General features: G+C 44.1%; 1 protein-coding gene across 1 annotated transcript in view; it reads right to left on the bottom strand.

Annotated features, from left to right (window-relative positions):
• KIAA1549 (KIAA1549 ortholog) overlaps window positions 1–16405 on the bottom strand; it is a 539186-nt gene that overhangs the window by 328809 nt on the left and 193972 nt on the right. The window contains exon 7 of the mRNA XM_086952955.1: window positions 12689–12834. Coding sequence (XP_086809081.1) covers window positions 12689–12834 — 146 coding nt within the window. The remainder of the gene's footprint in view (window positions 1–12688; window positions 12835–16405) is intronic.

Below are 16405 nucleotides of genomic sequence, written 5' to 3'. Positions count from 1 at the left end.
GATATAACATGTCTGGATACATTTTACAATCAATCTTGCAATGCATGATTTAGATATGGGATTGCCTTTGCATGGTGGAGAAAAAGCAAAAAAGAGTTGCTTTGTTTTGCGAAATTCTTTTCTCCTGTCCACGTAATATAGTAGAGCTCTTCTAACATCAAGTGTGTAGAGCTCGTTCTGCTACAGAATCAGGTTGAGGAAAGAACACAGGTAACTCAACTGATTGATATGAAAAGCAGAAACTACTTTAGGGAGAAATTTAGGATTGGTTCGAAGAATCACTCAGTCTTTATGAAGTTGAAGGAAGGGCTCTTGTATAGTGAAAGCCTGGAGTTCACCAAATCTCCTTAGTGTAGTTATTGCTATGAGGAAAGTAACCTTCCATGAGAGGAATTGTAATGGACACCTATGCATTGGTTCAAATCGTGGACCCATTGGCCTTGTAAGGACTATGATTAAGTTCTATACTGGTGCAGGTGGGACTCTTGGTGGTATCACTCTTTTTAATTCTTCCATGAAGGCTTTAATCACTGGTACTCTGAATGGAGATATGTTATCTGTTTTGTTAGTATGCATCTACTGCTGCTAGATGTAAGCGAATGGACGTTTAGGCTAGTCCAGATAGCTGTAAATGTAACAGGCAGATTATGTTCTGCACAGAAGCATCAAGAGGATTTATATTGTTATTGGTACAAAAGATAAACTGTTTCGATTTTGCTGCATAACATGCTCTAGTAATAGGCTTTCTAGCCTCTTTTAGGATATTCATACAGTCTAGTCTGGTGTTAACTATAAATAACCAAAGTCAATAAATTCAGGAGCCAGATGGCCAGGTTGAGTTCTTTGGGATTTGGATGCCTGATTTCTCCATGGCTCTGAGTGAGGAGACTGGAGGTGAGACGCAGCTTTTGGTGTGGAACTACTAATAGCTCCAACAGGGTGGTGAACCAGGGCTTACTTGCCCATGTGGGAGCCATGAGAATCCGTGTGAGGGATGTTTGCCTGAGCGTCCAAACTACCAGTGGGAGAGGCGGAAAAGAATAAGCAAATATCCCTGATAAGTTCATCCATCGGGCATTGCCTTTGGAGAGCTGGTGTCGGAACCTGGAGGCAAAGCTTGGGCATTTTGCGTTTTGTGCTGTGGCGGACAGGTCTATGTGGGTAAATCCCCATGCTGAAAGTAGGGGAGGATAACCGGAGGATGTAGTTCCCACTAATGGATTTGCTGCTTCTGTCTGCAGAGAAGGTCTGCAATTTGATTGTTTACTCTTGGAAGATGCTCCGCCAGGAGATAAATCTTGTGGTGTATAGCCCATTTACAAATGTGTTGTGCTAGGCGTGACAGCTCGAAAGTGTTTCCGCTCCACATGTTTTTGTACATAGCTAACATGTTGTCCATGCGGACTAAGACAGCTTTGCCTAGGAGGTGAATTTGAAAGGCTTGGAGTGCTAAAAACACTGCTAGTAGTTCTAGGTGATTTATATGTAGACTTTTGTGCTTAAGACTCCACAATCTTTGGATTGTGTGATTGTGCAAGTGAGCACCCCAACCAGTGAGTGATGAGTCTGCTGTTAGTACAGTCTGTGGAACAGGTCGATGAAAGACCGCCCTTTGTATAAATTGTGGGTTCTACCACTGAAGAGAGCGATAGGTGCGGCCTTCTACCATCACTAGATCGGATAATTGATCCTGCGACTGGTTCCAATGACATGCTAAGCATTCTTAAAGGAGACACAGATGAAGTCTTGCATAGGGAACAATCACGATGCAAGACACCATCATTCCTAGCAGTTGCATGAAGACTCTTGCTGGTAATGATTGGTTGGGCTGAAACTGAGTTAGAAGAGACTGAATACTGAAAATTCTTGCTGCACTTGGAGAGGCTAAAGCTCTTTGAGTGTCTATAGTGGCTCCCAGATAAGTCTGTGTGTTGGAAGGCTGCAGATGGGACTTCAACACATTCAACTGTAAACCCTAGTTGGTGTAGTAAGTGAATTGTGGCTGGAGTGTGTTGGAGACACTTCTGGTAAGTGCTGGCTTTGATGAGCCATTCATCCAGGTATGGGACGACATGGATGCGCCGTCTTCTCAGATGAGCTGCGAATACTGACAGGCATTTGGTAAATACTCTGGGAGCACTGGTAACTCCAAATGGTAGTACTTTGAATTGGTAATGTTGACCCGCTAGCACAAATCTGAGATATTTGCTATGAGCAGGATGTGTTGGAATGTGGAAATATGCATCCTTTAAATCGAGTACAGATAAAGTCGCTCTGCTGTAGAAGTGGGAGCCCATGTTGAAGTGCCACCATGTGGAAATGTTCTGACAGTATGTAGTGGTTTCGTTCTCGGAGGTCAAGAATAGGTCTTAAGGAACCACCCTTTTTGAGAATCAGAAAATACAGGGAGTATACGCCTGACCCTTGATATTGTAACGGTACAGGCTCTATGGCTCCTTTCATCAATAGAGACTGGGTTTCCTGTTTGAGCAGCAGGTGTAACTGTTCTGGTGACATTTTGTGAGAACAAGGTGGAATATCTGGAGGATTGGTGGTAAACTTCAGGTAATAACCATGTTGGATAATTCCTAACACCCATTTGTCTGTAGTTATGGATTGTCAAATGGGGAGGAATTGTAGAAGATGTCCCCCGACAGGTGTTAAATGATCGGGGGAATGATAGGTAAGTCCATGCTTGTTAGTGGAAGGGAAATTACATGGTGTAGAACCCTTGCACCTACCGTTGCCATTTCTCCCTCTGTATCCTCCTCTAAGAAGTCCCTTGCAGAGGAAGATTGATTGTTGCCTTTGTATGAGGAAGCATTATTGTCTCAGGAGATGGTCTTGGACCCTCCACTGTAAAAGGAGTGACGTAAGGAACCACGATCTGAAGGAGACTGTAGGGCTCCCATTGATTTAGCAACCTGAGTGTCTTTTTTCATTTTCTATAATGTCTGGTCTACTTCGGGCCCAAAGAGATGCTTTTTGTCAAATTGGGTATTTAAGATGGATTGATGGACTTCAGGTTTAAAACCAGAAATCCTTAACCAGGTGTACCTCCTGAGTAAAACACGAGTGTTAATCTCTCGAGCTGTGGTGTGAGCAGCATCTAAGCACATCTAATAGAGGAATTGGAGATGAGCTTTCCTTCTTGTACTAAATACTGAGCTTTAGCTTTTTGTTCATCTGGGAGATATTGGAGCATTTGCTCCATTTCGTCCCAGTGTGTTCTGTCATACCTGGCTAATAGGCCCTGGGTGTTGGCAATGCATCAATGATCCGCTGCCTGGGCGGCTACTCGATTACCAGAAGTGTCTAATAATTTTGATTCTTTCTCCAGAAGGGGGGCATCCCTTGAGGTTTGTGAATTGGCCCATTTAGGTCCACTGGAGAAAAACAGCGATTCTAATGTCAACTACCCCTTAATAAAGATTGGATCCAACGGAGCAGGCTTATATTTTTTGTCTATTCTGGAAATGAGGATACGAACAGGGTCGTTGAATATATCATTGGCATGTCTCATCATGCCCTTGAGCATAGGGAGAGTCTGATTGGATCTATGTGTACTACTTAGAATTTCAAACAAGAATCCTTCTAGGGATTGTGTAGTTGTTTCACATGATATTCTGCAGCTCTAGCAAGTAATTCTAAATACCCCATGTTGTAGTCGGGAGGGGAAGGCTTTGCACGGAAAAGGTCTGGGTCATTGTCAGTAGGTGAATCAGTATTATAGTCTCTTCGTGGATCTACTGGTAAGCGAGTATCTCCATCATCATCATCATCAGGCTGTGGTGGTAGAGAGTTAGTTGGTGTGATAAGTAAATATTCTAATGCTGGAGAAGTTGGTGAATGTGCAGGGGAACGTGGTAGAGGAAGAGAAGAGTTAGTACCAACATTTTTCTTCTTTAAAGGAATCATATAATGTCCTCTGACTAGGGTTTGCGCTTCTGAGGCAGTTTGGTAAGAAAATGTCCTATATCCGGATTAATGTAAAGTTCCTTTTGTTTTGGGAGGTGGGATGTCAAAATTCGGATCCTGCAGCTTTGAAGGATAACTTTTTGGTTTCTACACCAAGGACTTTGGTGTCAGGGTGGAATGACTTTTCGGCGTCGAAGGTTTGGGTTCCGAGGGTTTGGGCTCTGAAGCAGGCTTCAGCTTCGAGCCCGAAGATGCCTGATTTTGGCCGACTCGATCCAGAGCTTGTTTGGTCTGGATTGGATTTCGGGCAAGGGGTGTTCGGTACTCACATGACGTTGACCTTGCGGTATGTCGTCTTTCATCTCGGATTCCAATTCCAGAATACATACAGGTTGTTCCTGCTCCTCTTCAGTCCCTTGTCCATAGATTTCTTCTTGCTCAGATCCTTCACCGAAGATGTCCGGCGTGTATTCGATGTTCTGGCTTTGCATTTCACGACGTTGAGCCCGACGATCACGGAGCGTTTTCTTCAATTGAAACAATCTGCACACGTCCCAGTCCTGTTGTGCTGCACAGATGAGCACAAATTGCACACTTCGTGTGAGGCGGTGTGCAGATACTTTGCGTGGCAGAGGACAGAATTTAAATGGAGTCAGTCCCATCAACTGCGAGATGGACCGACTCAGTTAGGCCCAAAGGCATTCCACGAGTGTTCTGATCGAAATTAAGGATTTCTTTATCTGATATGATACGCGGTGAAGTGGGATACGCGTACGAGACAATACAGACATGGGTAGAGTGGATTGCGCACTGAGGGAAACTTGAAGATCTTAAGTACTGGCTTTTTGTTCAGTAGTGTCTGGAATTTTTCTCCTGCCCCTGTTCCGCATCAGGTTCGAAGCGCCGGGATACTCCTCGGAGTAGCTGAGCGCTATATAAAACTCACTATAACATAACAAGAACAGTTTCGAACCTGAGCGCAGCAAAATATGTCCAAACCCGATGGCGGAAAAAAACAATCTGACAATGTAGTCGATGTAGTTGATGCTCATGTGCACCATAATCGAAAGGAGTAGTCACCTTACCGCATGACAGGGAAGATTTTTTTGAAGAAAAACAACTTGCAAAGATCCGGACCCAACATTAGATGACAGTAGTATGCAAAGCAAGTGATCTACAACTCACATGCCTCAAACCATGGCGTTCTCAGAACAGTTGTATACATACAGAACACTGTGCGCAATAAGTGTTTCCTATATAGATATGTGGTGGATCTTAACTTAAACGTTACTTTAACCTTTTATTATGTTTACTGCATACTCTACACTACAGCTATATAAAGAACTGCAAGGTAATGTCTCCAGTGACATTGCGTAGGTGTAATTTTGGCAATATTTCTGTTCATTGAGCATCTTCATATAGAAATCTGTGACAAAATGAATCCTCGTATTGAGAACACAACAAGACTACATACAAAGATTTGATCCTCCAGTAAACAAGGGTATTTCCTCTTAACTATATGAACTGTTTCTTTGTTTGGTGAAGATGTCCTAAATATTCCTCTGCATCAAGAACGCCCCATCAAAATTGTCGAGAAACCTACTCGGGTCACTTAGGTAAGTTCAGCTGTCCAACAGCCTGGAAAATGGCAGGAACACTGGTCCAAACTACTAACGGGGAAGGGAGGAGAGGGAATAAAAAGGCGGATCTTGTAGGTGATTTTGCACATTTGCATACTGAGCAGTAATTAAAAGGGAGGACCATGGATTCTCCTCCCACTCATCTTGGATGGTCACTACAGAATATATTGCTCTCCAAAGAATCTACGATGCATTGACCTCCAGAAAGGATTTCAAATGGTTTTCAACGTGGAATTGTAGAGAAAACACTTGCTTTGCCTTGACCAAACACAAGAATTTAGGATGATTTGACCTTTACAGAAGTGGAGCTTCCACTAGGGCATCTGCGAGGTTTATATTTGTAAGTACTTCCCTTTGAGGTTTAATTTCAGTGAAATAAGCTCCAGGGCCAGAATACAATGTCGCCTGTGTATTTATCCACGAAAAGCCAACAGTTTTGCAAAAAAAAATCTTCTCAACTGGAGCACTTTCTACTGGTTAATTAGTATATGCTACCTCATTGGGTGAATGTCTTGACTATATTCTACACTGCTCTTGTACAAAGGACCACGAGGTGATGCCTCCAAAACCGTCTATTTTGTTTAGGGAGCAGGACTGCATGGCCCCCTCTACAATCCTCATTAGGCCTGGGGACCCCGAGCTATTTTTATATTAAAGGTGCCCCCGTACCCGAGCCTACTATGGCCTCAGGACAACATCCCCCAGGACCCCATTATTTAAAGGTAGGTTCCCAGGTCCTCACCAAGGGGACCCACCATGCACACTTTGGGTGCTGTGGGGATAGCCCCAGGGCCCACACAACCTCAGCTGGCTCCCTAAATGCTGTGGGAGCAGGCATTGCTCTGGTCGAGAGGGAAGCAGCTATTTAATGCTGCTCCCTCCAGGCGTGAGCAATATGTTGTTCTGTTTCCCTGCATCAGTGCTGGCAAGGACACAGAAGAAAAGTGTGCTCCCAGTCAGCTGGAGCATTTTTAAAGCTCCTGCCCGCTGGGAGCAGACTTTTTGTTTACTCCGGTTTGGCAGGTGTTTTAAAAATGCTCCTGTCAGCCTGGAGCAAACAACAGGTTTCAATGCCAGCGCCGATGTGGGCAGGAAACTGCTGTGTCCAGGGGTGGGCTCCCTGGGAAATAGCAAGTGAGCCTGCCTCAGGGGATGGAGTACCCAAGCCTGTTAACTGCTCGGGAAGGGTGGGGGCATAACCCCCTCCCTGTTATAAAAAGTGACAAACCTGGGGAATAGGGTACCAAGGGCATTTTAAAGGCTCATGGAGAGTAGCCCGGGGCCCAATTTATTAATATGGGGAGGGGGTCCCCATATTAATAAATTGGGCCCGAGGCCACTTACAGCTCGAGGAGGGTGGCTTGCCACCCCCTCACCTTAAATAATGCGGCCGTGTGCCACCATTTGGTTTTTTCTGTGATCTTGCAGGACGTCCTCTGGATTGCAGCAGAAATGGCCTTTTGTGTTTATTTTGGCCGGGGGTGTGGTGAGGGTGTCCCCCCTTCCCATGGCTCATGGAGAGTAGCCCGGGGCCCAATTTATTAATATGGGGAGGGGGTCCCCATATTAATAAATTGGGCCCGAGGCCACTTACAGCTCGAGGAGGGTGGCTTGCCACCCCCTCACCTTAAATAATACGGCTGTGTGCCACCATTTTGTTTTTTTTCTGTGATCTTGCAGGACGTCCTCTGGATTGCAGCAGAAATGGCCTTTTGTGTTTATTTTGCCCAGGGGTGTGGTGAGGGTGTCCCCCCTTCCCATGGTGCACAGAAGCAGAAGGTATTCCTACACTACTCCTTTGTATGATACTTTATTTAAGCTTAGGACAGAGGACCAAGTCCCCGAGTCCTATAATGGCTGCCAGCAACATTTTTCTCATGTTGCAGGCAGGCGGACAAGAGTACTTCTGCGGAAGCGATCAGGCCCAAGGGGAAAAAAGCTACCTAGGCCAATTCGAATGCTCTATGTTTCTTTGATTGGGTCCGAAATGACTCTTGTGAGAGTCCCTCGAACCAAACCATCCAGACATGCAAATATTTTTTTAACTTAACTTTCTCGACAAGTACTGAATGGATCTACGTCAAATCACAAAAAAAGCATTTCCTATTGAAACGCTGACCTAGCAATAACTACAGAGTGGCAACTGCCACTGAGTAATATCATATATATTCACAGCAAAGACAAAGGTTAATGCAACGTTATAGTTATGATATTTACTAAGAGCCTCATCAGAGCTGTTGCAATTTTGAAGGGCCTTGAAGACCTGGCTCTTCCCAAAATAAATTCCACTTTGCAGCCGGAAACTGGTAGGTGCACTTTTACCAAGATAAGTTCCTAGTATGCTAGTGGCAGACTACCAATTTTGGTGACAGTCACCGCTTTATAAATACTATAAATAAATAAGTTACTCGCCAGACACAGTTTTGTCATTAACAATTTAATTGCAAATGTGGCTGTGATATTATCAATGACGTCATAGAAGATATCTTGAATGAAGTAATATGTGGGGCAATTAGTAGTTCATGGCGATGGAGTAAATTATAGTAACCTTACGGCATAAGATACAGATACTTGAGATAACTATACAAAGTGAATTTCAGTGGTTTTGTTCGTTTTAAATGGTATGTTTTAACTAACATTGTCACCCAACTATAAAGTTACTTAAACTTGTTTTTTTCTGTGAATTTCTAGTTTTTTAAAAATCTAAAGTATTATTTTATTACCATAAGTAAAGCAAACCCTCTAGCATGCACAGGAAGTGTGGGGTTGGCCAAAACTCCCCGCAAGCAGCCAACCTCACACTGTGCACAGCCTTCAGCCATGTGCAGCGTGGTGTTGCCAAAGGGCTTGGCCTGCAGCAAGGCCCTGCATCTAACCCATTGGTGTGGGCCTACTCCCCAAGCCACTTCGGGCCCAAGGGACCTCATCCTCCAGGGCCCGTTTTTTTTTTTTTAAAGGGGGGTTGCGCATGGCTCCCTTATACACACACACATACACTTGAATACATGCATTGCATAGCTTCTAAGTTTTCCTTCTCTCTGTTAAAAAAATAAAATAAAACAAAGTACAAAAAAAATATCCTAGAGAAGGCTGATCGTGAAATACTACTAGTAGTCATGTCCAAATTGAGATGCATGCAATGGGGTGAGGGGTTGAGGGGCGGCGCTACATTTTTTTGATCAGAAATTTTGCTTTTCTCAGTCTGTCACAAAGGGTCCTCCCATTTAACTCTTAATAGGTCAGTGAAAAGGACAATTCACACTCTTCAGAAGCTTTTGAATTTCGCATTTATACTGACTATTAGAAATGGGCTAATCCATGCAAGTGAGAATTATTTGCCCTGGGGAGGTTCATATGCTGAATATGGGTACTGACATTTTAATACAAACTACCAGTGAGTCATTGCAGCTAAGGCAGAATATCGGGTTTGGCAGGGCGCATTCGCATATTTCATTCATTAACCGTGCAGGATTTTTCAAAGTAAATTTGAATAATCTTCAGATTTCCACATAAAAATCCTTTAATAACGCAGGGAGGGGGCGATGCGCTGAAATAAAGTATTGCTCCCTAGAGTAGAACACTGTTTATGAGTAATCCGGAGTATTAGCATTGTAGTGAAGGCAGGGCCCTGCTTGCAACCATTGCGAGGTTAGCTTAGGCTTATTAGAAAGTTTAGACGCCATTTTACCTTACTGCTGCTTTTGCACACGACATTGCATATAACTGTTGTTCTAAGTTAGGATCCTTGAAATTCTTCACATGAGAACATCTTGTTTTCAACATCCCTAGACTTACATTGCGACCCGAGTCTGCACAACTAGTGCAGAATCCTCCAAGGTTACCATCACAATGTTAGCTGTTATTCGGGCTGATCGGCCTACGCTCTAGACACAACATGCACACAGTTGCAGCTAACTGAAATTCTAGTGCCTTTAATATTGCACTGCATGCATGATTAGAACACTTGGAGAAAATCCTTTTCCAGAGAGAGAGAGCTTTTGCTGATCCTGATGCGATTCCCTTCTGCTGATCTTGGAGGTATGGGGTTCCCCATTCAAGCCTAAGAGACCTATTATTATAAAACCTAGTTCCTAGCTGGGGAGGATTGTACACAAGGCACTAAAGGACCTGTTACCATTATCATTATAATATGATTTCTCCCTTTGTGTTTTATGGAACTGTAACAATGCTGATCGTATTATTTTTAATCATATGCCTGCTTATGTTAGCAAAAATACTGCATTTTAGAGCACGTTGTTAAAATAAACATTTTAAACTTTTCCGTGTCTCTATTTACTCACTTTGTGGACTGGTATGAGAATAACAAACGAAAGAGTTGCATGTTTTGGGTTGTCTAATTATTGGTAGCTTCGCTATAGGACGGAGAGCTAATGAGACACTGATGCTAGTCGGTTAGGGGTTCTAGGTACTGAGGTGAGCTTTTTGGTACACCACAATTCACTGAGGTCCTGGGTCTTTGTGCACAGTTCTGTGTATGAACAGAATCCCGGCAACAGCATATTTTAGGAAGTCTATCTGTAGGCCACCATACAGATGAACCTCCTGGGGACAGGTGCAACGATTGTCACTTTCATGCATGTGACATAAGGTGGTGCTTGTGCCAGCATTGGATTGGGAAGGCGGGCAGTCGGGCATTGGACTATGGGCCGGTGCCCAACGTTCACCAGTGAGCCGGTGCCCAACGGTCACCAGTGGGCCGGTTTTTGTCAACCGGCACACAGAGCCCGATTGTCTCCCCCACCAGGCCACTGTAGGGGTGTTTGTGGCGGGGAAGGGGGGAAGCATCAAGAGCAAGGAGGCTCTGAGGGGGTTGCTTTCAGCAGCGTCGCTAGGCCAATATTGTTCTGTCTGTCTGCTGCAGACTTTACCTTGGCCTCCCTGTGGGGCTGGCGTAGATGCTCAGAAGCAATGTCCCACTTCCCTACTGTGGGCCATTATCACCGTGGCTCCCTTGGATCAGCAGAAGCTCTGTGCTTTTCTTCACCCCACCCCTGCCTGACCATCACCCTGAGGCTACAGTTGCCTGGGCCGGGGAGAGTAAGTGAATGGCCCTGCTGAGGGCCTGTCGTTGGCACCTTGGCTACAGTGTCTTTCAGGCCTTGGTGGTGGTGGGGGGGGGGGGGGGGGGGGTTGGAGTGGATGTTTGCATAAACCTCGCTGTGAAGCACCTTTCCAGGGGCAGAAAATTTAGATAATGTAATCTTAGGGTCATGTCTGCCGAATATGAAACTATGGAAATAGGTTTGAGTCCCAGCCTCACCTCAACATCCTGTGATTCTGGGCAAATAATATTATTGCGCAAGGCCTAAAATAAAAATGAATTGATCTTCTGTAATGTAACAGGTGCTCATATAATTGCGCCCCTTGGCCGAGTTTACGCTATATAAAACTACAATAAAAAACATAACCCGTTTGCTCATTTTTTTAGAATCTACAAAGGTTGGAACTTAATGAGAGAGGATTCTTTATTCCTTAATTTAAAAAGTCTGTATGCCTTCTTAACATGGCTTTTCTTCTTTTGTTTAGTTCGAACTATCAGTCACGGATCATTAAAGAAGCTTTGCACCACATTTTAAACTGCTTTCAACTTACGTTTACTGTTAAAACATTAAAGTACATATCAATCAGGGGAGAAAATACCAGTTTTAGGTGTTTTTCTTTATATTCATATTGGCAAGGGAAATAAAATACTGGTAATGCTGGTTAAAAAAAAACGGCCAGGTGGCAAACATAGCCATATCAGGAGTTGTGGCCTTTGGGCCACTTTGTTTCACTTTGCCCGCCCCGACAAAATGTGATGCTTCTAGTTTTCACCAATGTTTCAGGCTCTATGAGCTTCAAAATAGATAATTTATCAAACATTCCTCTAAAAATGAACCCGATGAGACTAGCCAAATGCTGTTTCGTGAACGGGCGTGCTCCAGGAATGTGGGCCACTTTCTTAGGAGTGGCCGGGCCGAATTGTGATCCCAATCCGACCCTGGCTTGTGCACACAACATCCTTCCTAGGTAAAGGAGGGGGAGGATGGAAATAGGAGACGGACATGGATACAAACCATGTTGATCTCCTTTCTCCGCAGACCGAATTGGCGCTGTACTTTGAGGAGTCTGACTTACTTACTTTAGGTATAATACATCCTAGAACTGCTGCACAGGCTGCATGTGTACCAATGTTCCACATTGTCTTTGGAAGTTAGACGGTAGGTGTTATAATTTAAAAAGAATGAGGATAGAGCTGCCCTTTAACCAGTGCTTGAAATGGAAAATTAGAAGAGCAGGTACTCTCCCTCTCAAAATAAAAAAGTACTGATACTCTGTACCGGCCCATTTAAAGCACTGCCTTTAATGATATCAAAGGAAAAGTGTTGAATTCAACACTACCAGCTATGGTCACATGTTTCATGTACAGCTAATGACACCAGTACCAGCCAACAGCCACTCAGAACTATGCCCCAAAAGACAGGGCAGCCGTCTCTACCCCAGCACATCCATGCTTCTCCGGCAGAAGCCCCTCCGCCCAGCCAGGCGGCCTGAACTCCAAAGTAGGGAATCACTGCAGTCTGAAAGAGCCGTCGGTCCCCACTGCCATTGCCATAAAACAAAGGTCTGTATAACTGCAACTTTCAGAAACGGAAGACAGGTTGGTAGGGCCCTTGAGCATGCCTTTCTCATTCCCAGCCCTGTGAGAGTAGGGACAAAGGGCACAGAAGAGAGAGAGAGAACAAGAGAAGGCTCGACCTCCATTTGAGTGAAAGAGAGAAACAAGGGGACAAGTATAAGGAGATGAGCGAGGAACAAATCTGCACATGATCAGGACTGCGGGAAAAGGTCGTTCTCCCCCCAGGAAACACCCTGATGCTGGAGGATGGAAGCCCCTACATGACAACAAGGCCATGTTAGACATGCATTAAGATCAGGGGAGAAACACGTAAACAAATGGACTGTGCAAGACAAAGAATTATCAATAAAAGATTGTTTACCATCTCTCCTAGCTCCCATCATGACACCCTGTTCCCACAAACGCCTTGACACATGGGAGACTTTCACAGAGGTACCAAGATTTTACAACACCGTAAACCTCGTCAGCAGCAGACATGGCTTGTCCTTACCTGCACAGTATGGCTCCCGGCACTGCTGGCGCGCTTCCACCTCCGCCCCTGCACAAAGGCCTCGCCGACCAGCAGAGCCAGCTTTCTTTCCATCTCTGCTTGAAACACGTCTTCTTGAATCTTGTGTTCATTTACACCAAGAAGAACTAAACGTCCCCAAAAAAAAGGAAACATTCTTTCAGTCAACATTTTGCAAAAGTGAGGTACAGGGTTTCTGCAAAGCATTTTGTTCATTGGTCCGCTTCCTGGCATCAAACGCTCTACATGCAATAGGGGTCTCTCAGGGTCTGATTAGAGGCAATTTAGTTACCACTGTTGTATAGCATTTTAGGTCCATAGTGTAATTTTCCCCGATTCATTACCTTATATAGGTATAAAGAACCTTGTCCTTATACAGGCATTGAAATCATAACCATATTTAGAGATAGCCCATTCAGTCCAAATACGGCATGGCTACTTACACTAGTTCCGAAAATCCACAACAATTTCTGCTTCAGCACTTAGAGACTTTCCCTTGCTTGAATACTGATTTGTCCAAGAACTCATGGAGTTTTCAAAGAACTGAGACTCTTTGATGATGTTATTATGTCCACCTTCACGTCAAACTCGGCACCTTCAAGGTATAATATGCCCACACTTGCTCAAGCAAACACACAGTGGTTTGGAGCAGTTCGACTATCTACTTGCCCGATGCATCTCGCTACAGAAAGTGCCGAAGGAATCCAACCCTCCAGCAGACACACAGAGAGACGCTGTCTTATCTCTTGCCGAGAAATCCAGCTCCAGTGTTTCCAAGCTCCCCTTGTGGGGTGTTGGGAAATCGAGTCCTGAGACAAGAGAGATACCAGACCTCCTTCATTTTAAACCAAGGTCCGGAGCTGATTAGACCCTAAAAGAAATCTTTGATAGATTCTTGGCGAAAGAATACTAAACTTATACTACACCACACACACTTCTTCCCTCGTACTAGACTTAGGTTAGGTACATCGGGGTAGGCGTATTTTAGAAGCACCAGTTGGTCTTTAATTATGTATGTATTTTATGGCTTAGAAACTATACCATGCTTTTACAGTATTATTTTATAATACTATTCTTGCTGTACGCATTATACTTTACAGCCAGTCTTACGATTGTAGCAATTCATTTCTTCTGCATGAGAAAGAAGACTGTTCAATAAATACTTTTTATTGAAAATGCCTGTCTCTCTATTTCTCTGCACCTCTGGTGAAACGAAGCATGCACGAATGACTGAGTAAAGTATCTATCTATTGTTTCCACGACTCTGAAGATCAGTTTTATCTTGGGGATACAAAGTTGTCATGTTTATGCGGTTGTCAGAAACTAATACCTTCTTGTGTATTCGAGAAAGTTTCTAGTGACCTCTGAGCTAGCTGGCACTCACAATTAAGTCTAATATATTCGATAGAGACCTAGTCGACCTAAGTCCTACGTCACATCTATAGGATATATAATTCAATGCGCAGAGCCTATTGGGAATATAGGAACTACACTACACCACCAACGGGATGCTATGTGTGTCTCGTAAACATAAGGCAGAAAGGTGAAGATGGGTGGAAAAACAGGGCCTACTAGAGGCAAACAGGGAATGAAAATAATGCTTAGACAGGACGTCCACAATCCTCTCTCAGTGACGCTCCCAGCGATTGCTGAAAACGGAAGTAATCTACGGATCTGCAGACAGCAGTCTGACCTTAGAGAGGACAGAAGGTGCAGAGCCTCTCACTGTGAAGTGAACAAAGAACTAAAACAACAAGTCTGTGTCAACCTCATGCTTAAAACCACAGGAAGAACCTGCGGAGACCCCTTGCTACAGAAAACTTGTGCGCATTGCCACCTGGTAGAACAGAGCGAACGCCCTGAAGGTGCTGTATCTGGTTAAGGAGTCATCACCACATCACAGCGCAACACACACGAGTAATACTGCCACTGCTTGATGATCAGGGGGTTTTCACTGGAGCATGCAACAAAGAAAGGCCTAGCATTACCAAATAGACACAAAAACAAACTAGATGCATAGACATGATGCCACTGTTTAGTTCAGCTTATGAAATACGCTTTCTGTCGTCACGTCTTATCTACAGGACATAAATCCAAAAGCTAATAAAATGTAGGAATCCTTAATAACCTGAATTTGCTCCATCTAACTATTGCACTTCATCCGTTCATCGCTAAGCTATTCAGCGGCAAGAGACTCCTTACAGAGTGATAGTTGTGCTTTATAAACATCTCTTAAATAAATAAAATACCGAATAATAGCAGCAATTCAATTCATTAAAAAAACTACAATAAAATAAAGATTCTGGGGAGAAGAGAAATAAAATAAAAACAAGCATTTGCAATGCAATAGGTCTCGTATTAGGAAAGTTTGAGCTATTGGTATTGTAAATGCCAAATCTTTTATTTATGTGTTGGTTTTGAAAATAGCGAAATTAATAGCTTTGTCATTTACAATGCCAATGGTTTTAACTTTTGCAAATGTGACACCTATAGTATTTGTAATGCAATATGTGTTGTATTTACGTGTCTTAGATGTATTGATATTACAAATAACAATGGCTTTTAATTTTTTTTAAATAATTAATACTTACATAAAAGACTGAGGGCGACAGAGTGAGGGCGACAGAGTGAGGGCGACAGAGTGAGGGCGACAGAGTGAGGGCGACAGAGTGAGGGCGACAGAGTGAGGGCGACAGATGGATAGAGCGAGGGCGACAGATGGATAGAGCGAGGGCGACAGATGGATAGAGCGAGGGCGACAGATGGATAGAGCGAGGGCGACAGATGGATAGAGCGAGGGCGACAGATGGATAGAGCGAGGGCGACAGATGGATAGAGCGAGGGCGACAGATGGATAGAGTGAGGGCGACAGATGGATAGAGTGAGGGCGACAGATGGATAGAGTGAGGGCGACAGATGGATAGAGTGAGGGCGACAGATGGATAGATAGATAGATAGATAGATAGATAGATAGATAGATAGATAGATAGATAGATAGATAGAGTGAGGGCGATAGAGTGAGGGCGATAGATAGATAGAGTCGAGGCGATAGATAGATAGAGTGAGGCCGATAGATAGATAGAGTGAGGCCGATAGATAGATAGAGTGAGGCCGATAGATAGATAGAGTGAGGCCGATAGATAGATAGAGTGAGGCCGATAGATAGATAGAGTGAGGCCGATAGATAGATAGAGTGAGGCCGATAGATAAAGTGAGGGTGATAGAAAGATAGAGTTAGGGTGATAGAAAGATAGAGTTAGGGTGATAGAAAGATAGAGTTAGGGTGATAGATAAAGGGAGGGCGATAGATAGATAGAGTGAGGGCAATAGAGTGAGGGAGATAGATAGAATGAGGCTGATAGATAGAGTGAGGTCGATAGATAAAGTGAGGCCGATAGATAAAGTGAGGCCGATAGATAGAGTGAGGGTGATAGATAGATAGAGTGAGGGCGATAGATAGATGGATAGAGTGAGGGCGATAGATAGATGGATAGAGTGAGGGCGATAGATAGATGGATAGAGTGAGGGCGATGGATAGATAGTGAGGGCAATCGATAGATAGAGTGAGGGCCATAGATAGATAGATGGTTGTGTGTGTGTGTGGGGGGGGTGTGTGTGGATGTTTTGTGTGTGTGTGTGTGGGGGTTGTGTGTGTGTGGGGGTTGTGTGTGTGCGGGGTTGTGTGTGTGGGTGTGTTTG

This window comes from Lissotriton vulgaris, chromosome 1_2, assembly GCF_964263255.1.
Source record: "Lissotriton vulgaris chromosome 1_2, aLisVul1.2, whole genome shotgun sequence".
NCBI classification, from domain to species: Eukaryota; Metazoa; Chordata; class Amphibia; order Caudata; family Salamandridae; genus Lissotriton; species Lissotriton vulgaris.
Note: the sequence above shows the minus strand (reverse complement) of the source record. Positions and strands in the feature narration are given on the sequence as shown.